The sequence below is a fragment of the Rosa chinensis genome, chromosome 1 (assembly GCF_002994745.2).
Source record: "Rosa chinensis cultivar Old Blush chromosome 1, RchiOBHm-V2, whole genome shotgun sequence".
Lineage (NCBI taxonomy): Eukaryota > Viridiplantae > Streptophyta > Magnoliopsida > Rosales > Rosaceae > Rosa > Rosa chinensis.
This window is the reverse complement of record NC_037088.1, coordinates 36,593,351-36,620,766: the sequence shown is the minus strand read 5'-3', so window position 1 is coordinate 36,620,766 and position 27,416 is coordinate 36,593,351. Positions and strand designations below refer to the sequence as shown.

Here is a 27,416-nt window from a genome sequence, read left to right as displayed (position 1 = left end):
CTAGCCTGGCTCATCAAAAAGCCCGCAAAAGCCCTCCTTGGTGGGTAGTGGGCCGGCCGGTCAAAAGGCCGCAAAAACCCGGCCTGCCAAAATTCGGCTAGGCCCTGCTCGTAAAAGCCCGTGAACAAAATATATTATATAAATAACACAAAAACTGTTGTGCAGAATATCTAACTTTGCTGAATTACTGGGAACTGCTCGAATGGAATTAGGAGCTGATGCACGGAAAGCCCCATGTGTCTAGTTTCTGAGAAATTTTACGGTTTGCAATTCTGGCTTTTCTAGAAGGAGTTATGGCAATTTAAGTGAAGGAAATTCAGCTTGAACGAGAATCTGCAACACAGAAACTGTTGTGCAGAACACCTAACTTTGCTGAATTACTGGGAACTGCTCGGATGGAACTAAGAGCTGTACCTTATATTCGCGGAAATCCCCATGTGTCTAGTTTCTGAGACATTTTATTATTTACAATTCTGACTTTTGTAGAAGGAGTTATGGCAATTTAAGTTAAGGAAGTTCAGCTTGAATGAGAATCTGCAACACAGAAACTGTTGTGCAGAATACCTAAGTTCGCTGAATTACTGGGAACTGCTCGGATGGAATTAAGAGTTGTACCCTATATGCACAGAAAGCCTCATGTGTCTAGTTTTTGAGAAATTTTACGGTTTGCTATTCCAACTTTTCTAGAAGGAGTTATGGCAATTTAAGTGAAGGCAGTTCTACTTCGACGGGAATCTGCAACATCTTTTACAAGTTCATGTTTAGAACCGAACTTCGCTGAATTACTGAGAGCTGCTTGGATAGAATTAGGAGCTGTACCCTATATGGACGGAAAGCCCCATGTTTCTAGTTTTTGAATAATTTTACGGTTTGTGATTTCGACTTTTCTAGAAGGAGTTATGACAATTTAAGTGAAGGCAGTTTATTTTGGATGGGAATCTGCAACATCTTTTAAAAGTTTATGTCTAGAAGGCCCAGCACATACATTTGGAAATCTTCAGTGTACCACATCATCATCATATGTGTGTGTGTCTCTTTGTGTGAGTGTGAATTTGTTGTAATTTGGCTTATGGTGAAATTGGACATTCTCATACTTTTATATAGAATATGTGCCTATATATTCTACATGTCATGACTACGGTTGACCGATTCGATCGGATTCGAAAATATGGTGAAATTGGCTAAACTTTTTACCACACTCATAATTTATTGTAATAATCATATCCAACGGTTGGTTTTTCCATTTTCTTTGAAGTGATAGAGGTTGCCCTTTGGAGGGTATGATTTATAAGTATAGGTTTATAAGAGTAACTAAGTTTGACCTAGTTGATCGAATTCGAAACGAGAACCAAATTGGCTGGATTTTCTACAACCACCACAAAACATTAAATCTCTCCATTGAGCGGTTGGTTTCTTCGAATTCATTTTCCATTTCATGGTTGTTTTAGAATGAACCTCAACAATTTAAATGCAATGTATAAGTCAATGCAACTTTAGGAGGCAAATTGGTATATGTCAACGTCTTTGTAATTAAAATTGAAGTTTTTATCTTATGTTCACGCACATCCATCGATGGAATATTTACAGACGTGATGTGAAAAAATAAGCATGTTTCGCAGTCGTCATGCCATCGGTCAACTAAGAAGACATACAAGTGACGACGGTTGACCAATTAATTCGGATTCGAAAATATATTGAAATTGGCTAAATTTTTTACCACACTGATAATTTATTGTAATAATCTCATCCAACGGTCAGTTTTTCCATTTTATTTGAATTGATAGAGGTTGCCCTTTGGAGTGTATGATATATAAATATAGGTTTATAAGAGTAACTAAGTTTGACCTAGCTGATTGAATTCGAAACAAGAACCAAATTGGCTGAAATTTTTACAACCACCATAAAACATTACAATCTCTCCATCGAGCGGTTGGTTTCTCTAAATTCATTTTCCACTTCATGTTTGCTTTAGAATGAATTTAAATGTAATGTATAAGTTATACAACTTTAGGAGGCAAATTGGTATATACCAACATATTTGTAATTAAAATTGAAATTTTTATCTTATGTCCACCCGCATCCATCGATGAAATATTTACAAACGTGATGTAAAAAAATAAGCACGTTTCACTGTCGTCACGCCATCAGTCAACCAAGAAAACATACAAATGACTACGGTTGACCAATCCGATCGGGTTCGAAACTATGGTGAAATTGACTAAATTTTTAACCACACGCATAATTTATTGTAATAATCACATCCAACGGTCGGTTCTCCCATTTTCTTTGAATTTATAGAGGTTGCTCTTTGGAATGTATGATATATAAATATAGATTTATAAAAAAATTAGTGTCTTTAAATATTTATTACAAATAAAGCCCACAAGGCTTGTCCCAAAAAAGCCCGCAAGTCCAGGCCTGAAAAAGCCCGCAAGACCCGCTTTATATGGACGGGCTTGGATCCTTCGATTTACAATAAAGCCCGGCCCGCCTTTATTTAAAAATATAGTAAGGCCCAGCCCGACCTGTTGACGAGGCCTAAGGTATATATAGGAGGACATCCCAAGGCTCTCCCAATTAGTCTACTTAACTTCTCTTAGTTTGTGTTGATCTAGGACTTCTTTGACACAAAACAGATTTCCGGCAGAATTGACCTCAGTTCACTAAAACGGCCATAACTTCCTCTAGAAAACAGATATCAATGAACCATAAAAATCTCTGGAAACTAGACATCCGTAGCTTTCCAACCATATAAAGATCATAATTTTCTGACCTCTGACAGATTTTTTACGCTCCGTTGAAATTGACTGATCTGCACAGGCAGATTTCCTAATCTGTAATAGATTTGACTGTTAAAGCTTAACTTGAGCCCAATTAGGTTTTCCTTGCCATCACATGCCTCCCACATGTCTTCCAGGCCTTGCTGAAGAATGAAACGTCAAGAATCTTCAAGAACCTTCAAGAATGTCACGGAAATTCTCAATCCTTCTCCACTTCGAATTCCAACTCCATGTTTCTCTCAAAACCGAATTCAAAGTGTACTCTTCTTCCATGTGCACGGCATATGATCCTTCTTGAGACTTCTAGATAGTTCTTGGACATTCCATGGCCTTCTCCTAGCTTCTACAGGTCTCCTAATATGAGTAGAACTCCATATGCAAGTAGGTTTCCCAGTTGAATACAAACTTCTTTTCTGCGATGCTTCTATACTCTTCTGGAACCTTCTTGAGTAATCCTTATCCAACAGGGACTCCTTGTCACACTAGGATTCCTTTTCTGAGTAGAATTGGGTTTCCTTGTCTAAGTAGAACTCCTAGTCCAAGTCAGGTTCAGACTCCTACTCCAACTGGGATTCCTTTTCCTAGTCGAACTGGGAGAACTTCTACTTCTTCATTTCTCTTCATTTCCAACGTCACTTGTGCCTTAGCCATTTTTGGACTTTGAGACTCCATTTTCACCTGTAAAACACTAACTAAGTTAAATTGATCAAGATAAAGGAAATAACTTAGCAAAATATAGGGTTTAAACCAGGGGCGGAGGGAGGCAGGGGCCCACTGGGTCCCGTGCCCCACTCAGCTTTTTAGAAAAAAACTAATATATTATATATATACACACATATACATATTAATATTATATTAATATCATGTGTATATTATATATTATATTATTTTCTCAACCTGATGAATGTACTCTTTCAATCATCTTCACGTGCTCTTTTTTTTTTTTATGGGCTTTACCAGTCCCATGTTTGACCTTCTATTAATATCATATAATATTTTTTTTATATCAATCATATAATATTTTTCTTTCCTATATCCTTTTACGTTTAATGATTTCTATTTCTTTATTACTTTCAGATTTTCAAGTCCAATAGAAAAACAATTAATAAAATATTATATTACATCAATATATATATATATATATATATATATCTCATCAAGTAACAATTCTCAATCAATTCTTTTGTGAAGAGTATTGATGTAGTTGTTTCTTTTGGTTCTCACTACTTCTCTATTCTTCATTCAAATATGTTAAGATACTTTAAAAGAAAAGAAAATCTTGGTGCAGAGGAGTCGTCAAGTATAAATACCTCATTGGAGTCATCCCCCGTAAAAAAAACAAAGAAAAATGATAGTAATTCTAAAAAGCCTTGTCCCAACGTTAATGAAAAATATCCTTCTGATCCTAAAAATCATCCTCCAATTTCAAGTTGTCATCCTAATGTAATATGAAATCTAGTCGAGGACAATTACCATTGTAATAGATAAAAATTACATTTAAGATTTTGTATGTTTTTATATTTATATTTTTTTTGTGCCCCAATAAACTTAAATTTCTGGCACCGCCACTGGTTTAAACATTATAAACGTCGCATTTTATGCTCCTATCACTTCCTCTCTCTTCAAGCTGTAGCCGACCACCCCCCTCTTCTCTATCTCTATCACCACAACCCATTTTATATCATTAGTTCATCACCATTCCTCAATCAAATTCCATCATTTTGTTAAGGATCCGGGTTTAGGTAGAAGAGGGAGTATAATTCCATGCTAGTCATACTCACTCTCTAGTGTAGTTGTGATTAGTGTTGGTCTCTCCCTCTTTTCTTAACTCTCTTCTTGCTTTAATTTCTTGTAATTGATGAATTTGATTGTGGGTATGTTGATGGATTGTGAGTAGCTTCTTATTTGGGTCTAGGGCTTGAAGCCCTAGCAATTTTTAAAATGTAATGACATTAATTTTTGGTGCTTAATGAAAGTGTTTTGTGGTTTTTGTTCATGACTTTGCGTAATTTTGAATGAGACTTTGTCATAGAAGTTAGCCAATTTTATGACTAGTTCTTGTCTTCATCATGAAATTCATTTAATTAGTGGCTTAATTTTATGAGTGAGCATGTTGTCATGAGCAAAATGTTAATCTCTACAAATTGAACATAATGTCATTATATGCATGTTAGGAGCCCTAGTCCGGTCTTAATGTGTGTGTGTGATGAGAATGTGAATGCTTTAGGCCGGATTTACATTTTTTTTGTACTTTGAGAATGCAAATGCCCTAGTCTGGATTTGCATTATCATTCTAAGGCCCTAGTCTGGCTTAGAGTTAGGATTGTGACCATTTCCCTCTTGTTATGTGCCAAAATTGTGTTGTAATGGTAAATGATTGCTAGAGTGGATGCCTTAGTGCCCAATTCCTTCCATTGTTTTCCAAACCTTTAAATTTCTAAGTACTTTACTTTTTTGCAAATTTTAATTTCCTAGTTTTTAATTTACAAGACCAAAAATTGATTCCTCCAAATATTTGCTCACATTTTCATCGTAAGTACCATAAGGCTTTGAGCCTACCAATTTATTTTTGTGTGTTCTTGGCTACTTTTAGGCTTCAGGAGACCTAAGTTGTGTATATGTGAGGCTTGGTGTCTCACTTAGCCATTTTCCAATTTTATTTTTAGATTAGTAAATGACTTTTATGACCCATAAACCATTGGATTTAAGTTAACTCAAGATCCCCAAGATACGATATTTCCGGATTTAAATATTTCTCAATTCTTTGATGACCGTGTCCTTGTTGCGCGTAAGTTGCACTTAAACACTAAATCAGAGGCTCAATAAAAGTTTTGGTGAGATCTCCAGCGACCTCTACTATGACCTTTAAGAACTCTGGAAACTTCTCCAGTGATCTCGAACGGCCGTCGACCTTTCCAGCAAGATTTGTGGCAAACTTCAGCAAGGTCTCCGATGACCTCTCTCTCTCTCTCTCTCTCTCTCTCTCTCTCTCTCTCGTTCTATGTGACAAAAGGGGAGAGGGTAAAATAGTTCAAAAAATGAACAAAAAAAACCATTAGAGAACAAAACCTAGCTTAATTAGAGTTATCAAAAAATTTAAAAGATTGATTGGTTGTTGAGAAATAATATTCCTAGGCAATCTAGAAGATTGATTGGACGTGAGGTGTAAACTCACACAAATTCGATCCCCGCTACCAACAATCACTCATTTGGTGGGCAATCTAGAAAATGTCCCGCATAATTTCATACCAATGGGCTGGGCTGGGACACTGGCCAATTTCGTAAGTCCTGTTAGGTTGAGGTCGTAGGTTTGCCTGCCACGGGTAGTATAGGGAAGCCTCCCTCTTACCTAAACTTTTAATGAACCCAAAAAATAAATAATAATAATAATAATTTTCCTAAAATTAAACTAATTGACCATTTCTTTAAAATCAATTTAAGTAAGACAAATATGACAATACCATAGCTATACCTATAATTTTTCCTCTTGTTTTAAATAAATCATTTTTTTTTTTTGCCAATTCCAAAAGCTAACTATTATATGTTAAACCTATTAACTTTCAATAAATGCATATTTATCTCTACCTTGTATGAGTTTTTCTCATTTGAAATTTCAATCTTTGTTATTTGTGGACAGAAAATGGTCAATAATCCCAAAGTTTTGTTGCAACACTTTCGCATTAAGAACCGCTTTTGAGTTTATCCTATTCCTTATGACATCCATGATATTACCTATTGTTCTGAAATCATTACACGCGTCCAAAATTGTAAAAGAGGCTAGCGTACATTCATAATTATGTTTGCTTGATGTTGTCTTGCTATAAAAACATGTTGAAGTTCTTGGATGAGAGCACTACCTTTTATAGGCTCTAGTAGCACCATCCATATAGTTATAGTATGGCTCTTCGATGGTTTCTCCTTCTCAGCCTCATTAGCAGTATTCTACTTCTTGTTCATGTTACTCACTCAGCTGCTCGGGATGCCCGGAAGGTATATCTCCCAAGTTCTATTAGTCATATTTAGCCAAATTAACTAATATTAGCATATACATTAGACATGTAAAATTTCATTCAGATCACTTTGTGTCGATCTTGCAAAGCTTCATATCACTTAAAGTCAATCGGTCTTGTAATTGGATGCAGGCTTATATTGTGTATATGGGCGACAAGCCAAAGAACGGGGTGCCAGTAACACCTGATCTTCATGTGAATATTCTACGAGACGTAGTTGACAACAACATTAATAATGATATTGCACATGAAGCTCTGCTTCTTCACAGCTACAAGAGAAGTTTCCATGGATTTGCTGCAATGCTCACAAAACAAGAAGCACAAAAACTGGCTGGTATTCTCTGCAATCCTACCTTTCCTTGAATAAATATTACTAGTACTCGTACGAGAATGGATGGCATAGTGTAAATACGTATAAATACTACAATTTATGTATGCATGTGTTAAAATATATGATCCAATGTATGTATACAGGAATGGATGGTGTAGTATCTGTCTTCCCAAGCAAACAAATGAGCGTCAAAACGACAAAGTCATGGAACTTCCTTGAGTTTCCAGAAACAGTTAAAAGAAGCGACCTTGAAAAGGATATCATCATCGGTGTGATTGACAGTGGAATTTGGCCAGAATCGGACAGCTTTAGTGATGTTGGTTTTGGTCCTCCACCCAAGAAATGGAAAGGCATATGTCAAGGCAATAACAACTTTACTTGTAACAAGTATGCTAATGAATTTATCCGTATAAGACAATCATCGTACTAACATGCATGTAAATAAATAACGTACTCTTTGTACTAATATGAATTTATACTTTATTATCTCGGCAGTAAAATTATCGGAGCACGGTATTACCGTCATTTGGGATCCTTCGAAAAAGAAGTTGAGTCTCCAAGAGACTCTGAAGGTCATGGAACCCATTGCGCATCTGTAGCAGCTGGGAACATAGTGAAAAACACGAGCATAAAAGGTTTAGGGTTTGGAAACGCAAGAGGAGGGGTGCCATCAGCACATATTGCAGTGTACAAAGTGTGTTGGAAGGATGGTTGTTCAGATGCTGACATGCTAGCGGCATTTGATGATGCAGTTGCTGATGGTGTCGACATAATCTCTATTTCCATTGGAAGCAAAGTTCCAAATGATTATTTTCGAAACGGAGTTGCAATTGGGGCATTTCACGCTACCAGAAATGGGATACTTGTTTTAACGGCCAGTGGTAATGAAGGTCCGAAAAAGAAAACTGTGTCAAACTTTGCACCATGGATGCTTTCTGTGGCTGCTACTACCATAAACCGTCAGTTCATCACCAAGGTTCAATTAGGTAACGGTAAAATCTATGAGGTAATTAATTAAATGTAGCTTCACAACTATACTACTCACAACTAATTAGTACTCTATACATTTCTAACTAGTAAATTTTGTTTGTATATTAACTGTCAGGGACTTTTACCAAACATATATGACCTCCGGGGTAAATTCTATCCTTTAATATATGGCGGAGACGCACCTAACACAACAAAAGGTTCTAACGCATCTATGTCCAGGTATTGATATTTCAATTATGATGTCATCCATTAAGGACTTGTTAAGCTCGGGTAAATATTCTCTACTAAAAAGAAAAAAGGTAAATATTTTTTCTAACTTAATTGGATATTGTTGTTCAATATATTGTAGCTGATCTTAATGATCATCCACACATCATGTTTTAGCTTTTATGTCATGAAAATGTGACCTTTTATTAAACTATATAAGGTGTATCTTGTTTGATATTTGATGTTACTAAATTAATCACAGGTTCTGTTCCGAAAATAGCTTAAAAGAAGATTCGATCAGAGATAAAATTGTGCTTTGTGATAGAGGCCCTGCTGGCAATGACGATGGGTATGGGGCCATACAGGGTGATGCAACCGGTGTTATTCTGACAGGCGTAAAAATTGCCGAGGAGCTGGTTAGCCCTCTTAGCCTGCCTGCATCTCACATCGGATTGGAAGAAAACAGCCACATTTACAAATACATAAGCGAAACAAGGTAATTTAGGAACTAAGAAGAAGCTTAATTAACCATCGATATTACAATATGCATGTTAATCTTGATCTTTATAGGAACCCAATTGCAACTATTTTCAAAAGTGAAGAGATTAATGATGTATTGGCTCCATACGTGCCCTCCTACTCGTCAAGGGGTCCAAATCCAATGAATCCTAACATTCTCAAGGTGATTAGATCGTAATGAAATCTTAATTATATATCTAGAATCTAGCACGTGGAATGATATTGCAAGTGATGAAGCAAAACATATTTAATAGTTATATATGGCCTTGCAGCCAGATTTAGCAGCCCCAGGTACTCACATTTTAGCAGCATATGATCATCAATCGGTTGGTGGTGGCAGTAGAGCTAAGTATAATTTGGAGACTGGGACATCAATGGCATGCCCCCATGTTGCAGGCGTAGCTGCATACGTCAAATCATTTCACTCTAAATGGTCACCGGCTGCTATTCAATCGGCTCTCATCACTACAGGTTTGTTTGTGTAATTTGTAAAGGATAGTTTTCGATCTCTTATGGGGATAGCACTATTATGTTGCTAATATTGAACTAGTTATCGGACCACGAAAGAAAAAACCTAACCATTCTTGTGTATTTCCAATCTTTCGCAGCTAAACCTATGAGTACTAAAACTAGCCCACACGCTGAATTTGCATATGGAGCTGGCCTACTAAACCCTTCTAGGGCTCCATATCCTGGTTTAGTATACGATCTTGATGAACAAGACTACTTATATTTTTTGTGTTCACAAGGATATAGTGGAAAACTATTGGAAATCATAACCAGGGACAAGAGTAGCTGCTCATCAAAATCTAATAATGAAACAACCAATGACCTGAACTATCCTTCTTTTGCTCTTTCAATCAAGGATCCAGAATTCATCAATGGGGTCTTCCATAGGACTGTCACTAATGTTGGATCGTCGAATTCCACATACAGAGCTAAAGTGGTGGCTCCATCAGGACTCGAAATCAATGTGAATCCAAGTGTGCTATCATTTACATCTCTCGGGCAGAAGGAATCTTTTGTTGTTACAGTAAAAGGGTCAATTGAGAAATCAAATATAGTCTCTGCATCTTTGGTGTGGGATGATGGTACTTTCCAAGTCAGGAGCCCGATTGTTATCCATGTTACAGTTTAATCAAGAGGCTAGGGGTGTGAGTATTAAAATGTAAGCGAAAGCAAATGCTAAATCTGGAGAGTGCTTTAAGTGTAGATTTGTCAATTTATATGTATCTGTCCTATTAATTAGATAAAAATATCTTTGAGTATGCACATAATTGTATGAAGATCTTTACATATACACTAGTGGTAGATCTTGGTAGAACACACACACACACACACATAGTGTCTGTGTGTGTGTGTATCTAAACATGTTCAAGTAATATTTGCCCTACAATGAAAATTTAATATTATAACAAGGCCAAGAGAGTTATGAATGATCGCGGTAAGTGGTGGTGCATTGGAAAATGAAAGTTGTAGTTTATGCGCAAATGGAGAACGTGATGATTATTGCGCTGGAAACTCGCCTACTTTGTCGACCTCTTTACCTATATAATAAGAAAAGACTATTGAAACCCTTTGTGAGAGACGATTGGTGTGGTACTGGTCAAAGGGACTTTAATGGCAAGTTAGTAAAAGTGTTAAGGTTTTGTATTCTAAATGCTTGTGTAACTTCAGATTACCTTGCCTTCATGTTGAGTAATCCTCTAGCATAGTTATGTCAACAAGAATAATTGACTCATTCTTAGTGGGCCGACGAGTCATGGTGGGGCCTGACCTTGACTTAGATCCCGAAGATCAACATACTGATAGGAGCATAATTATGCGATAATAATGTTGTTAATTCACATATTTACTTTGTTAGTTTATCTTATTTTCTGGTTAATTTAGTTGTTTTTATGTTTATAGGTTTTCCGAAGTAAGGAAAGAAATAAGAGCAAAAGGAAGGAGATATGTGCAATTGATGGAGAATTGTGGACTCTTGATGAATCAAGGAAGCTTAAGGCAATATGGAGAAAAAGATATTCAGCAATTAATTCTCTTGGCTGCTCCTATTGGATAGAAGGATGTCAATGAATCCTAAATCAATTAGAACATTAATCAAGGAGTTAGAGTCCTAAAAGGAAAGAAGGAAAGAGTTACAAACTGAATAAAATCTCTCCTTGGACGTTGAAGAAAGGGGGATCTCACATACGAAGAAGCCTAGATGCACTAGAGCTCATCAAGAAGAAGCAAGACTGCAAAACCACACCAGAAACGATCGATCGTTGGAATTTCCGAGATCGGTCGCTGATCCGTATTTTCCAATTTTCTGATTCTTGTTGTCTTCTTCTTTCTCCATGAACTCCTTTGTGTTTTTGATTCCCATTATGTGTAACTAAATTTCCAGTAGTTAGGGGGCAGTTGAAACCCCTAGACATGATCCATAACATGCTTTGACATTCAATTTGTTTTCCAATTAATAAAGTTGAGGTTTTGTTTACCGATTTCTCATTGATGAATTCTATGTTTGTATGCTTTGGAGGCCTACTTAGTATGCATGCTAGGGTTTTAATACTTTGATTGTTTGATGCCTGGATCAATAGTTGGATTCCTCAAAATTGTCTAGAGAAGTAATTGGTAGTTTTCACTAGCAAGTAAACAAAACCCTAGGTTTAGCAAGGCTCTAAGTTATTTGCGATGCCTAGTGATTGCTCAAACTCTTTTCAAACTTAACGATCTCTGCATGTTTAATCTAATAAACGTACCTTTAGGTTGCATTGCTTGGGAATAGTCTAGGTGTAGAGCACTTCCTGCCTAGCGTACAAAGTAAGAAAGGGTAATAGGTTGTGTTCAAGCGTACCGAGCCAATCTGAGCGTCTTCAACTAAGTTAATTGGAAGTAAATTGGACAAAGTGTGTTGTGTGTGATTGTTGGAGGTGGATACTTCCTTCCTAGCTAGTTTCATCATCTTGATATCAACCAATCTTAAATCTGTTCAGTTTCGTTTTTCTTTCTGTTCTCTGTTTTAACGTATTTTATTCTCATAGTAAACGAACTCCAAAAATTCCCAAATTTTGTTTGCTGGACGCCTTGTGTGTCTAGTACGTCTCTGTAAATTTTCATATTTTTCTGGGTTGTTTTGGTTAGGATTTTAGTTTTTTTTTCGACTTCTGTTCAGTAGGAACTGCAATCACGTTTTGTGACTTTTGTTGAAGCTTTTAGTTTAACTTAATCCTCTGCGGGAGACCCTTATTTCCCTATATTACAATTGACATATTTGCAGGAGAATAAGGAAAATCAATAGCTTATAAATTTAGCTATCACATACGAGCTACTTAGTTATGGTGGAAGCCGGCCAAGACCTCACTGGGAAGCCACCTCCTGGCCTCACCAAGTTGCTTCATGAATAGCCTTTTTGTACAACCTTGTATACTAGCATAGCCTTTATACATTAGAATACCATTTTTGTATCCCAAATAAAAGATGAGGGAAATGATGGAGCCTCCCTTATTTTAGAGAAACTTATGTGTCTCTCTAGTGAAATTTATGTCACTACTATTCGAGGTATCAAATCTAACAATATCATAAGAGATGACCTATGAAATTCAAACACATATTGACTTTAGCACAATTGATTAGGACATCCTAGTCATGATATGATGATTCGTATACTACAGACTTCACATGGATATCCATTCTTTCAAGCTACGAGAAGCAAAGATAAAAAGTTGATTCATGGGAGCCCTCGGACCGTCGCTGCCGCCATCCACTGCCTTTCCCCAGGTTCATCGCCGCCACCATCTCTTCTTGCGGTCCAACTCCATTCTTGACACCAAAAAGTGGCATCATCATATCCTGAAATTACTAGAATGGATATCGTTTAAGCTTAGAGGGGGGGGGGGGGGGGGGTGAATAGGCTTAGATAAAAATTATGCTAAATTTTTAACTTGAATGAAATTACCAAACTACAATGAGGGGGATTGCAGAAGTTTTCTCAATCCATGCGACCTGAATTTAGTACTTTTCAAAAATAACCGTGAAGAGAGCAACATACATTCAACAACCATAGCGAAAATTAAAAAAAAATCAGACACAAAAGGTTTTCTGACACAGTAAAACCCTCAAAATACGGGCCTTAACTTGTGAATGCCAAATGAAAAGCAATGTACTAAGTGAATATGAACAAGCACATATAGACTTACAACCAACACGAATAGCTCTGACCTTGACTATTTCTAACTAGACTCCTCTAGACGGTTGCTTAATCATCACCTTGTTGTTCTTCACCTTCACCTTTTGAACTCTCTCCCTTCATCTCCTTGAATGAATAGCACTAACCTTGGCTGTTACATATGCTTCATTTGCCATTAACACCCAACTGAACTCGCAAGATACTCGGATATGCACTATAGTATGAATGAGATGCAAGTATATGTGTGACTTGCTAATTTACTTCATGGAACAAGTAAATTAGCAATTCTTAATTTAATCTCTAGGTTTTCTATGCAATGGAAAACTCTCTCAATGAGAAAGGTGCACACAAAATATTCTATGGAAACGCACACATGAAAATGTTAGGGCTTGTCCGGTAACGTTTTTAAAAATGATTTTTCAAAAATGGATTTTGAAAATAAAAACGAGAAAAAAAGATTGGATTTTTGAGATCCGAAAATGTGTCCAGTAGCTTATTCCAAAAACAATTTTCAAAAACGAGAGAAGATGGCGACTAGAGATGAGAGAGAGACCTGAGAAGAAGATAGCGACGTGAGAATATGGAAGAAGAGAGCACGTTCTTTTTTTCTTTGTTTTGGAAAATATATCGTCGTGTTTTCTAAAATATGAGAATGAAAAGGTGAAAACGTTTATTTGTCGTTTTACGAGTAAAATAAAAAAAAAATTTCAAAAATTATTTTCTGCATTTTTGAAAACAGACCAACGAACGCATTTTCAAGCCATTTTCATTTTATAAAATGAAAAAGACGACTTGAAAATGTTACCGAACGCCACCTTATTTTTCCTTCTACATGTATGCGCATTATTGACTTAGAAAATCTCGGATGATTAAAATTCTAAACCTAATTGACTTCTATTAGGAAAGTATTATTCCTAAAATATATTATGCAATGAAAACTGATTTTATCCCAATAAAAAGATATGCATATTTATTCAATTAAAATGCGACCCAACAAATCATCAGTTAATGGTAGTCTTGACCATCAAGACGTCCTCCTTTGGAAATTATTGATAAGAATGCATTGACACCACTCAGACAAGGTCGAGATTGACATAGAGCTATTAATCTTGACAACACATAATCAAAAAATAAGGATGCTATGATATTCAACGAATGATTTAACTTTAAGAGCTTCACAAAAATCAGTTGGGGGTCTTCATCTTATGTTCCAATAGCTTATTGTTTTGTATAGGGAATCCCAACACATGAAATTCTTATACTAACATATCCCATTATGCTTCCGACGCCAATCATTGCGCCCAGCCCAACCAAAATCCTCGCTCATTGGTTATCTCTAAGGCCCATCAAAGGATACGAAAGAACTCATCCCCTTTTTACATAGAATCCAAGAGGGAATCTGTAGACCTCTTCAACCAGCTCGCGGACCATTTAGATATTTTATGGTATTGGTTGACGCATCGACATGCTGGTCACATGTGGCGCTTTGGTCCAAACGCAATGCTGCATATGCAAAACTCCTAGCACATAATATTTCTCCACGGGCTCACCCTCGGATCATCCTATTAAGTCAATTCGCCTTGACATTGTGGAGAGTTTAAATAGAAGAATTTAGATGATTATTGCATGTTCATTGTGATCAATGTTGAGGATCCAATTTCCCACGTACACACACAAAATGGTCTCGTGGAAGCAGCCGTTAAGAGACTTCAAATGGTTGCCGAGACATTGGTAATGTGCATCAATCTTCCTATTTTTCTTGGGGTTATGCAATTTTACATGTAGCCGTACTTATTAGTCTATAACCCACAACCACTCAACATTTTTCTACATCACACCTGATGACTGGATACAAACCTGATATCTCGTACTTAATCATATTTTGGTGCGTAGTTTATATTGCAATCGTGTCGTCACAGAGTACTAAAATGGGTGCTTAATGATGAATGAGTATTTTATTACACGTATTTCTATGCACGTGATTGCACTTTAAGTACTAGAATTAAGCTAATATTTAAGTTAATTATTAGGTAATTAATCTATTTTTATTTATTTATAGATAATAAGCGGAGTTGCGAAAATCGAGAGAAAATGACACGAAAATGGAGCAATTTAGAGTTTCCGACAAAAAGATAAAATAGTTGGTGCCGGTCAACCGTGGTCAATGTCATTAGTGAAGCGTTATCCCATTGCCTCCGAGAATATGTGTGGAACTATGTTGAGAAGAGGAGAGAAAGATGGGGAAAAAAAAACACCAAACAAAAAAAGGGAAAGAAAAATAATGATGACATCATCACTAGCAATTAGGCTTCATTAAAGGGTGGGACGTTCAGACCATTTCTTTTCCTCTCCTTTCTATTTTCTATTCTGGTCACGTGCAGCACATGACCATGATCGTTTTCTTCTTCTCTCTCGGCCACAAAAAGGGGAAGCCACACCAATTCCACACTTCCTCTCTCTTTGAGCTATAGCCGACCACCGCCCTCTTCTCTATCTCTATCACCACATCCCATGTTCTATCATTAGTTCATCACCATTCCTCAATCAAATTTCATCATTTTGTTAAAGATCCGATTTAGGTACAAGAGAGAGTATAATTCCAAGCTAGTTATGCTCACTTTCTGGTGTAGTTATGATTAGTGTTGGTCTCTCTCTCTCTCTCTTTTCATGCTTTAATTTATTGTAATTGATAAATTTCACTGTAGATATGTTGATGGATTGTGAGTAGTTTCTTATTTGGGTCTAGGGCTTGAAGGCCTAGCAATTTTTACCATATAATGACATTAATTTTTGGTGCTTAAGGAAAGTGTGTTGTGGTTTTCGATGAGACTTTGTTATAAAAATTAGCCAATTTTATGATTGATTCTTGTCTTCATCATGAAATTCATTTAATTAGTGGCTTAATTTTATGAGTGAGCATGTTGTCATAAGCAAAATGTTAATCTCTACAAATTGAACATAATGTCATTATATGCATGTTAGGAGCCCTAGTTCGGTCGTAATGTGTGTGTGATGAAATGTGAATGCCCTAGCCCGGATTTACATTATTTTTGTACTTTGAGAATGCAAATGCCCTAGTCCGCATTTGCATTATCATTCTAAGGCCCTAGTCCAACTTAGAGTTAGAGATTGTGACCATTTCCCTTTTGTTATGTGCCAAAATTGTATTGTCATGGTAAATGATTGCTAGCATGGACGCCTTAGTGCCCAATTTCTTCCATAGTTTTGCAAACATTTAAATTCTAGCACTTTACTTTTTGCAAATTTTAATTTCATAGTTTTTAATTTACAAAACTAAAAATTGATTCCTCCAAATATTTGCTCACATTTTTCATTGTAAGTACCATAAGTTTTTGAGCCTACCAATTTATTTTGGTGTGTTCTTGGCTAATTTCAGGCTTCGGGAAACCTAAGCCATTTTCCAATTTTATTTTTAGTTTATTGAGTGATTTTTGTGACCCATAAACTATTGGATTGGAGTTAACTCAAGATCCCCAAGATACGATATTTTCGCGTTTAAATATTTCTCAATTCTTTGATGACCGTGTCCTTGTTGCGCGTAAGTTGCACTTGAGCACTAAATCAGAGGGTCAATAAAAGTTTTGGTGAGATCTCCAACAACCTCTCCAATGACCTTTGAGAACTCCAGCAACCTCTCTGGTGACCTCCGACAACCATCGACCTCTCCAACAAGATCTGTGGCAAACTTCAGCAAGGTCTCCAATGACCTCTCTCTCTTTCTCTCTCCCTCTCTCGTTCTATGTGACAAAAGGGGAGAGGGTAAAATAGTTAAAAAATGAACAGAAAAAGACCATTAGAGAACAAAACCTAACTTAGAGTTATCAGAAAATTTAGAAGACTGATTAGTTGTTGAGAAATAATTTTTCTAAAATTAAACTAATTGACCATTTCTGTGAAATCAATTTAAGTAAGACAAATATGACAATACCATAGCTATACCTATACAAATTTTTTTCTTCTTTTTAAAATAAATCATATAGATTTTTGCTGGTTCCAAAAGCTAACTATTATATATTAAACCTATTAACTTTCAATAAACGCAGATTTATCTCTATCTTATATGAGTTGTTCTCTATTGAAATTTCAATCTTTGTTATTTGTGGATAGAAAATGGTCAACAGGCCCAAAGTTTTGTTGCAACGCTTTCGCATTAAGAACCGCTTTTGAGTTTCTCCAATTCCTTATGACATCCATGATATTTACTATTGTTCTGAAATCATTACACGTGTCCAAAATTGTAAAAGAGGCTAGCTTACATTCTTAATTATGTTTGCTTGATGTTGTCCTGCTATAAAAACATGTTGAAGTTCTTGGATGAGAGCACTGCCCTTTATAGACTCTAGTAGCACCATACATATAGTAATAGCATGGCTCTTCGATGGTTTATCCTTCTCAGCCTCATTAGCAGTATTTTACTTCTTGTTCATGTTACTCACTCAGCTGCTCAGGATGCCCGAAAGGTATATCTCCCAAGTTCTATTAGTTATATTCAGCTAAATTAACTAATATTAGCTTATACATTTAAAATGTAAAATTTCAATCAGATCACTTTGTGTTGATCTTGCAAAGTTTCATATCACTTAAAGTCAATCGGGCTTGTAATTGGATGCAGGCTTATATTGTGTATATGGGCGACAAGCCAAAGAACGGGGTGCCAGTAACACCTGATCTTCATGTGAATATTCTAAGAGACATAGTTGACAACAACATTAATAATGATATTGCACATGAAGCTCTGCTTCTTCACAGCTACAAGAGAAGTTTCCATGGATTTGCTGCAATGCTCACAAAACAAGAAGCACAAAAACTGGCTGGTATTCTCTGCAATCCTACCTTTCCTTGAATAAATATTACTAGTACTCGTACGAGAATGGATGGCATAGTGTAAATACGTATAAATACTACAATTTATGTATGCATGTGTTAAAATATATGATCCAATGTATGTATACAGGAATGGATGGTGTAGTGTCTGTCTTCCCAAGCAAACAAATGAGTGTCAAAACAACAAAGTCATGGAACTTCCTTGAGTTTCCAGAAACAGTTAAAAGAAGCAACCTTGAAAAAGATATCATTATCGGTGTGATCGACACTGGAATTTGGCCAGAATCGCACAGCTTTAGTGATGTTGGTTTTGGTCCTCCACCCAAGAAATGGAAAGGCATATGTCAAGGCAATAACAACTTTACTTGTAACAAGTATGCTAATGGATTTATCCATATAAGACACTTATCATACTAACTTGCATGTAAATAAATAACGTACTCTTTGTACTAATATGAATTGATAATTTATTATCTCGACAGTAAAATTATCGGAGCACGATATTACCGTCATTTGGGATCCTTTGAAGAAGAAGTTGAGTCTCCAAGAGACTCTGAAGGTCATGGAACCCATTGCGCATCAATAGCAGTTGGGAACATAGTGAGAAATATAAGCATAAAAGGTTTAGGGTTTGGAAACGCAAGAGGAGGGGTGCCATCAGCACATATTGCGGTGTACAAAGCATGCTGGAAGAACGGTTGTTCAGATGCTGACATTCTAGCAGCATTTGATGATGCCATTGCTGACGGTGTCGATATAATCTCGGCTTCCATTGCAAGCAAAGTTCCAAATGATTATTTTCGAAGCGGAGTTGCAATTGGGGCATTTCACGCTACCAGAAAGGGGATACTAGTTTCAACTTGCAGTGGTAACGAAGGTCCGAAAAAAAGAACTGTGATAAACTTTGCACCGTGGATGCTTTCTGTGGCTGCTACCACCATAAACCGTCAGTTCATCACCAAGGTTCAATTGGGTAATGGAAAAGTCTATGAGGTAATTAATTAAATCTAGCTTCGCAACTACTACTCGCTATTAATTAGTACTCTCTACATTTTAACTGTAGTAAGTTTTGCTTGTATATTAACTGTCAGGGACTATTACCAAACATACATGACCTCCAGGGTAAATTCTATCCTTTAATATATGGTGGAGACGCACCTAATACAACAGAAGGTGGTAACGCGACTATGTCAAGGTATTGACATTTCAATTAGGACGTCATCCATTAAAGACTTGTTAAGCTCGGGTAAATATTCTCTACTAAAAAAAAAGGGTAAATATTGTTTCTAATTAACTTAATTGGTTATTGTTGTTCAATATATTGAAGCTGACCCTAATTATCATCCACACATCATGTTTTAGATTTTATGTCATCAAAATGTGACCATTCCTAAAACTACATAAGGTATCTTGTTTGATAGTTGATGTTACTAAATTAATTACAGGTTCTGTTCCACAAATAGCTTAAAAGATGATTCGATCAGAGGTAAAATTGTGCTTTGCGATAGAGGCCCAGATGCCAGTGGGGATGGGTATGGGGCCATAGAGGGTGATGCAACTGGAGTTATTCTGACGGGCGTAAAAGTTGTCGAGGAGCTGGTTGGCCCTTTTCCCCTGCCTGCAACTCACGTCGGATTGGAAGAAAACAGCAAAATTTACAAATACATAAGCGAAACAAGGTAATTCAGGAACTAAGGAGAAGCTTAATTAACCATCAATATTACAATATGCATGTTAATCTTGATCTTTATAGGAACCCAATTGCAACTATTTTCAAAAGTGAAGAAATTAATGATGTATTGGCTCCATACGTGCCCTCCTACTCGTCAAGGGGTCCAAATCCAATGAATCCTAACATTCTCAAGGTGACTAGCTTGATTAGATCGTAATGAAACCTTAATTATATATCTAGACTCTAGCACATGGAATGATATTGCAAGTGATGAAGCAAAACATATTTAATAGTTATATATGGCCTTGCAGCCAGATTTAGCAGCTCCAGGTACTCACATTCTAGCAGCATATGATCACCAACAATCAGTTGGTGATAGCAGAACTGAATATAATTTGGATAGTGGGACATCAATGGCGTGCCCTCATGCTGCAGGCGCAGCTGCATACGTCAAATCATTTCACTCTAAATGGTCACCGGCTGCTATTCAATCAGCTCTCATCACTACAGGTTTGTTTGTGTAATTTGCAAAGAACAGTTTTTGATCTCTTGTAGGGATAGTACTGTTTTGTGGTTGAATATTGGACTAGTTATCAGACCACGAAAGAAAACACCTAAACATTCTTGTGTATTCCAATCTTTCGCAGCTAAACCTATGAGTGCCAAAACTAGCCCGCACGCTGAATTCGCATATGGAGCTGGCCTACTAAACCCTTCTAGGGCTCCATATCCTGGTTTGGTATACGATCTTGATGAACAAGACTACTTATATTTTTTGTGTTCACAAGGATACAGTGGTAAACTATTGGAAATCATAACCGGGGACAAGAGTAGCTGCTCATCAAAATCTAATAATGAAATAGCCAATGACCTGAACTATCCTTCTTTTGCTCTTTCAATCAAGGATCCAGAATTCATCAATGGGATCTTCCATAGGACTGTCACTAATGTTGGATCGTCAAATTCCACATACAGAGCTAAAGTGGTGACTCCATCAGGACTCGAAATCAATGTGAATCCAAATGTGTTATCATTCACATCTCTCGGCCAGAAGAAACCTTTTGTCGTTACAGTAAAAGGGTCAATTGAGAAATCAAATATAGTTTCTACATCTTTGGTGTGGGATAATGGTGATTTCCAAGTCAGGAGCCCGATTGTTGTCTATGTTACAGTTTAATCAAGAGGCTAGGGTTGTGAGAATTGAAATGTAAACGAAAGCAAATGCTAAATTTGGAGAGTGCTTCAAGTCTATATTTGTCAATTTACATGTATATGTAGTGTTAATTAGATAAAAACATTTTTGACTATCCACCTAATTGTATGAAGATCTTTACATATACACTAGTGGTACACACACACACACACACACACACACACATACAGGGCCCTTCTAGTGAGGGATCCCTTTTTTTGGTATTTTTTAGGGATAGGGCATTAAACCAACTTTTCGATCATATTTTGGCATCTCAACCGTTCAGTTTTTAGGTCATAATGTGTAGATCACATCTGGAAATTTTCAGCCAAATTGATTATCGTTAAGGCATTCAAAACTGCGATTTACAATTATATGTATGAACGGTTCAGGTTGGACAGATTCAGTTCGTCCATTGATTTAATCTAGTTCAATACCTTAACGATCACCGATTTGACTGAAAATTTACAGAGGTGATCTACACATTAGAATCTAAAAACTGAACGGTTGAGATTGCGAAATGTAATCGAAAAGTTGGTCTAATGCTCTATCCCTAGAAAAGACTAAAAAATGGATCCTTAGTGGAAGGACTATATATATAACTCAAGCAGCATATCCATTCAGTAAGTGTTCTTACTATGTAAATTGCCTTTTGTTTATTATCTTGTTCTTATTACCTTGTTCATCAGTTAGAACTAAAAATTTTGTTATAAAAAGATTTGTCACTCATATTTCATAGTAAAACCCATACTCTCTCAAAGCTCATATCCCTACATAGCCGTATAAACCAAGTGGTGGTTTTCAGGCTTTCTGGGAATCGGTCTTAAGCACCAGAGAGAACTGGTTTTAGGTACCCTCTATGAAATATTAATGGCGAAACTTTTTGTAACAGAACCTTTAGAATGTTTATATGATGAACAAAATTATGATCATACTTTACATATTCCAAAAAATTATAATAAGGATATTTCTGTTCTTAGTAGTACTGTAAATTCTATATGTGATATGTTACATATGCAATCAAAAAATCAAAAAACATATAGTGAAAAAGTTGAACAACAACTTTCTAATCTAAGTACTACAACAAGCAAGATTGAACAAAAAATTCAATCTCTTGCTCGAATTGTAGACATAGATCTCAAAACAGAGACTAAAGAACAAATACAAGAATTAACTAAAACAGTTAATACTCTTATTTTACAACAAGATGTGATGAGTTACCCTAGAGATAACCAAATCCCCAGACTATTCTACGGAACAGAAGATATAATGGTTCTTCAAAACAAAGAACCAAATCAAGATGAATATAATAATATAGTTGAAATATTAGACTATTGGAAAACGATCTATAAAGATCCTCAGTCAACAATTGAAGAAAGAAATCATATTTTAAACCAAATAAGAACAACTTGTTTAGAATATGAAGACTTGCTCTCTTATTTCAACTATAACATTAATATGTTGTCAGAAGATGAAACAACACCTTCCGAGTCACAAGAAAGTGAAAATGAAATAAATACTTTAAGTGATGAAGACACTGACACAGAAGAAAAAACTTCTGACACCCAAAAGAAAAGAAAGGCTAAAGAATCTCTTCCAGAGTTTACTAACGAAGAAGCTTTTGAAGAATACTTGAGAAATACTCAAGAAAACATTCATGATGATTTTATTAAAATGACAAATTATGCTTCATCTTCTGGAATAAAAAATGAACCTATGGACCACCCAAGTCCAACTTATACCAGAAGAGACGATATGAATAAACAAACAGTGGCCCAAAACAGAACATATCTTGATCTAACTCATATACCTTTTAAAGATCAAGAAAAAACAATAGAAGACTGGGCACAATCCATGTCCATTCTAATAACTAATTATAAAAACACATGGACAAAAGAAAGATTTCTAGACTACATAGCAGCAACATTGCAAGGAGACACTTTGCAGTGGTTAAAACAGTGGGAAGGATCCCCAGAAGGAAAACTACAAAAATTAAATTTGCTAACCAACTTTAAAGACTTTGACTCAATACTACATGGCTTTACACAAATAATAAAAGAACATTTGTGTGGTGCTACGGATGAAAAAATTATCCATGAAGATGCTGACTATATATTGTCAAAAATGGAACTTTGCGATATATGTCGATTTGAAGAATATGCTCAAATGTATAAAAAGTACTATTTTAAAGTAAGGCCAGAATCAAGTATATACTGGTTAACACAATTTTTTCATAAACTCCCTAACCCATGGGATGAATTAGCATTAAGAAGTTATCCTGACTTCTTAAACAGAATAAATAAAAGTGATACTTTAGGTTTCAGAATAAACTTTGTTCTGAGACTTATTACTGATAAATGTGTTGAAGTCAGAGCAAAAAAGCAGGTAAAAAGCCAAATTAGCAATGATGCAAGAGGTAGAAAATGTTGCGATAATATACTTAGAGAAAATTGGAAAATTGGGTGTAACCCACAACCAAGATCTTTGAAAAAGAGGAGATATAAATGGAAGCCTTTTAAAAAGAAAAAATTTTCAAAAAAGAAAAAGTATATCAGAAAGAAAAAACATATGGGAAAAAATCCTAAGCATAAAAAGTGCAGATGTTATATTTGTAATGAAGAAGAACATTATGCTCCAGAATGTCCTAGAAAAGGAAAGAACACCAAAAAGATGGTCAAAATGGTTGAAGAAAACAACCTAGAAATATTGTTAGGAGAAGAAATCTCTGACGATGAAGACATCCTTTATGAGTTAGAAACTGAAAGTGATAGCTCAGAAGAAGAAGAATTCATCTTTATGCTAAAAGAGCATATTGAAGAAAATTCTGAAGAAGAACTTCAAAATATAAAATTAAAAGATGTCATTAGAGAAGAAATAAGCTTTTCTAATGAACAACTACAGACTTTAGAAAAAGCTAAATATTCAATAAATAAAGATGCTATTTATAAAAATTCTAGATTTCAAATATTTTCTCATAGAATATTTGAGCAATTCAGTGGAAATACCACTGCTCAATGTACTGAGGAAGGAACAATGGAAATTCTATTATTTGATAAAAAGAGAATAGAAAGATGGAGGAAAAAACATCCAGAAATAAGATATGTTCATATTGGTCTAATTCAGATCACTATAACTGCGTTGTTTAGGCAAGGTTTGGACACACCAATACTTGCTGTAGTTTTTGATAAAAGACTTAACAATCCGCTCCAGTCAATGATTGGAGGTATTCAATCTAATCTGGTAAATGGAATAGTTTGGTTTAACATCAAACCAAATTACTTTATATCTATAACAGATAGAAATATTGAAAATTCAATAAAAATAAAGATTCAACTCAAAAATTTAAGTATGGATCAAAACTCCCAGGATTTAGCAATCCAATGGAGAACAATTCATGAGCTAACCAGGCTCCCTCAAACATCAGTAAAAGAGTTAGATAGAAATATTGTTGAATTGTTCGAACCAAGACCCTTCGACACAGAAATTCAACCAACACTATTATGTTGGAAAGATTTAGAAGTACCAAAACAATGGTTATTTAACAACTTTGTAGGAGAAAGTCTTAGTAGTAGCAAACCAGCTACTATAGAGTTTCAATCCTCCGGGAACAATCTCTACTTTAGAGACAAAAGATCACAAAGTCAAAAATGGCTAGAATTTCCCCAAAAGGGAAAGTCAAAATTGCAAGAAAATAAACCACTAGTCATAAACAATGACAGTGACTTAACAAAGGAAAAAGAAGAAGAAGAAGAAGAAGCTATTGCACTAAAACAAGTGCAAATCCCTATCATGCCAGGGACAAGCTATGAAAAAGAAAGAAATGAAAATAAATAAAGAAATAATAATTTTTTTCGAAATGTATTATATTCCAACCGGGAATGAAGATATTCTTTTTGCCCCTAGCCAAGGGAAAAAGAGATATACATATGTTTTAGGAGAATTTAAATTTGCAGGCTATAAACCATATAGTCTTTGTTCATTAATAGATACAGGAGCAACAGTCTGTGCATGCAGACCTAATGCTCTACCATCAGAAAAATGGACATTAATGAAACACCCCATTAATGTCTCAGGTATAAAAGGAAAAGATATAAAAATTGAGCATAAAGCTAAAAAAATAGCAATATGGTTAAATGGTGTTAAATATATAATACCAAAAATTATAGCTTTTCCAGAAATGAATGGAGATGTCATATTAGGTAATAACTTTACATTTGCCTACTATCCTATTCTTCTCGATATAGGATACATAGCCCTTAATGTAAACAACATTAAAGGTGAAATACACAAAATTCCCTTCCTACCACACCATAAATATAAATGTCACAAAGGTTTCGCGCCAAGCAGCGTGGTGACCAAGAAGTAATCACTGAACTTGAAAAGGCAAGACATGCAAACTCTCCTATTGAAAAAATAGACCACACACAATTAACTATTGAACGAATTGACAATACAAAACCTACCAAACCTAACTACTCTACAAAATTTGGAGAAACAAAACTTCACGTACTTAGTGAAACACACTGGGTATACAAAGTCCTAGAAGAAAACTTTAGTGAAAATCCATTAAAGCTCTGGATAAAAAGTCCAAGATATTGTGCACTTAAACTTCGAAATCCTGAAGTAATAATACGGGTCAAACCAATGATCTATACCAGACAGGATATCAATGAATTTGATATTCAAATAAAAGAATTAAAGGAAAAGAATCTCATAGAAGAAACTATGAGCCCACACTCTAGTCCTGCATTTATGGTAAGAAACCATGCAGAAATTAAAAGAGGAAAAGCACGTATGGTAATCAACTATAAGCGGTTAAATGAGCAATTAGAGTTCGATGGATACTTTATCCCTCGAAAAGATGTTTTAATCAATCAAACCAAAGGAGCTAAAATCTTTAGTAAATTTGATTGTAAGTCAGGATTTTGGCAACTAAAACTAACAGAGGAGTCAAAACCATTGACTGCCTTCAGTACTCCATATGGACACTACCACTGGAATGTTATGTCTTTCGGGTTAAACATTGCCCCTCAAGTATTCCAAAGATGGATGGACAGTGTCTTTAAAGACCTTAAAGATTTCTGTGTTGTCTACATAGACGATATCTTAATTTTCTCTAAAAACAGAGAAGATCATAAAAAACATCTTCAAATTTTGTGTAGTAAATTCCAAAAACACGGAATTATACTATCACCCAAGAAAATTGACATAGAACAAGAATCTATAGATTTTCTTGGAATAACTCTAAATCATTCAGGAATAAAGCTACAAGAGCATATAGTCTCTAAAGTGAGAGACTTTCCTGAAGAGTTAACTGATAAAAAACAATTACAAAGTCTATTAGGAATTTTAAACTATGGAAGAAGTTTTATCAAAGGATTATCTCAAAAAGAGATCCCTTTAATAGAAAAATTAAAGAAAAATAAAGAATTTTGTTGGACAGAAAAAGATAAAAGAATTTTAAGGCAAATTAAACAAGATTTAAGCAATATTCCTGAAGTTTATTTCCCAAAATCAGGAGATAAGCTAATCTTAGAAACAGATGCTTCAGATAACTGTTGGGGATGTGTATTAAAAGCAATTCCTGCAGAAAAATGGGAAGAAAAGAATCCTCCCATGTTTGAAAATACAATAAGGGTTAGGAAACAACCTATTCCCAAGAAACTTCAAAAAGAAGAATTAATATGCGGATATAATTCCGGAAAATTTAAACCAAATGAGATTAAATACATAATCTTTGAAAAGGAGCTCTTAGCCATAAAACTTGCTTTAAAAAGATTTCATATTTATTTGGCCCCTGAGAATTTTATCATTAGAACTGACAACCAAGCAGTTCGTGATTTCCTTATTAATAAAAGAAATATTTTAGAAGGAAGAAGATTAAAATGGTACAATCATATTGCGATGTATACTTTTGAGGTAGAACATCTCAAGAGTTCTAATAATTTTCTTGCTGATTATTTAAGCAGGTATGGATAAAGGCAAAGAGATCATAGATTCATCCAACACAGGGTGGATTACTATTGCTAAAAAGGCACCAGCTCAAAGTTCTTCCAGGCCAACCCAGCCTCAGCAAAGGCCAAAACAGCCTTATTTTCATAACAAAGCTAAACCGGCTTATATCTGTTACGTTGTCTTTGAAGGATTCCAAACAGGCGTCTTTCACAGTTGGGCAGAATGCTGTGCTGCGATAACCAGATATCGTGGAGCATTCTGGAAAGGTTATACTAATGTTGATATTGCTGCATTAGAATATCAAAAGTATATTGCAGCAAAATTAAAATGTCAAGTGCAAAAAACACAAGACATAGCGGCTCAATCATCTCAATCAGAGGTGAAAGATTTCTACAATCCAGGCCTTCCTGGTGAAATTTATAATTCAGTAAATGGAGTATGGAAAGCTCATATTTCAGGAATAAAAAAAGATTTCAGAGTACAGCTAACCCAGCTGGCAACTCAAGTCTCAGATCTAGTAGCACAACTAGACGCTGAGAAGGTAAAGAACTTCAAATTCAAACATGCCAGCCTCCAAGTATTAAAACAAATAAATTGGAGTGAGGATTTTTCACTTGAGAAAATAACCAGTTTTCTCCAGTTGTCAGAATTGTTGGATGATATTATTGATCCAACATTTGAACAGATTAAAAGGATTTGTCTTTTTGAAAAAACGAAAAGTCATCTTCCTAGACATATTTT

The 27,416-nt window shown here is 35.5% G+C and overlaps 2 protein-coding genes across 3 annotated transcripts; both read left to right on the top strand.

Moving 5' to 3' along the window:
• The first annotated feature begins 6,613 nt into the window (after positions 1-6,613).
• Positions 6,614-10,109, top strand: LOC112165945 (cucumisin). The gene is made up of 9 exons (XM_024302662.2): positions 6,614-6,770; positions 6,923-7,124; positions 7,265-7,508; positions 7,617-8,127; positions 8,227-8,330; positions 8,581-8,814; positions 8,889-9,000; positions 9,110-9,308; positions 9,446-10,109. Exons 1-9 carry the CDS (start codon positions 6,678-6,680, stop codon positions 9,973-9,975), a joined length of 2,229 nt encoding a protein of 742 aa, XP_024158430.2. The 5' UTR covers positions 6,614-6,677; the 3' UTR covers positions 9,976-10,109.
• A 5,375-nt stretch (positions 10,110-15,484) lies between these two features.
• On the top strand, positions 15,485-20,837 carry LOC112165937 (cucumisin). 2 transcript variants are annotated; one of them, XM_040514136.1, is made up of 9 exons: positions 15,485-15,635; positions 17,645-17,846; positions 17,987-18,230; positions 18,339-18,849; positions 18,948-19,051; positions 19,302-19,535; positions 19,610-19,721; positions 19,840-20,038; positions 20,176-20,837. In XM_040514136.1, the coding sequence occupies exons 2-9, from the start codon at positions 17,660-17,662 to the stop codon at positions 20,703-20,705; spliced, it is 2,121 nt and encodes a 706-aa protein (XP_040370070.1). In that variant the 5' UTR covers positions 15,485-15,635; positions 17,645-17,659; the 3' UTR covers positions 20,706-20,837. The 2 variants fall into 2 exon arrangements, with proteins under 2 accessions (XP_040370070.1, XP_024158419.2); XM_024302651.2 differs by lacking the exon at positions 15,485-15,635 and adding an exon at positions 15,654-17,492.
• Positions 20,838-27,416: the final 6,579 nt, after the last annotated feature.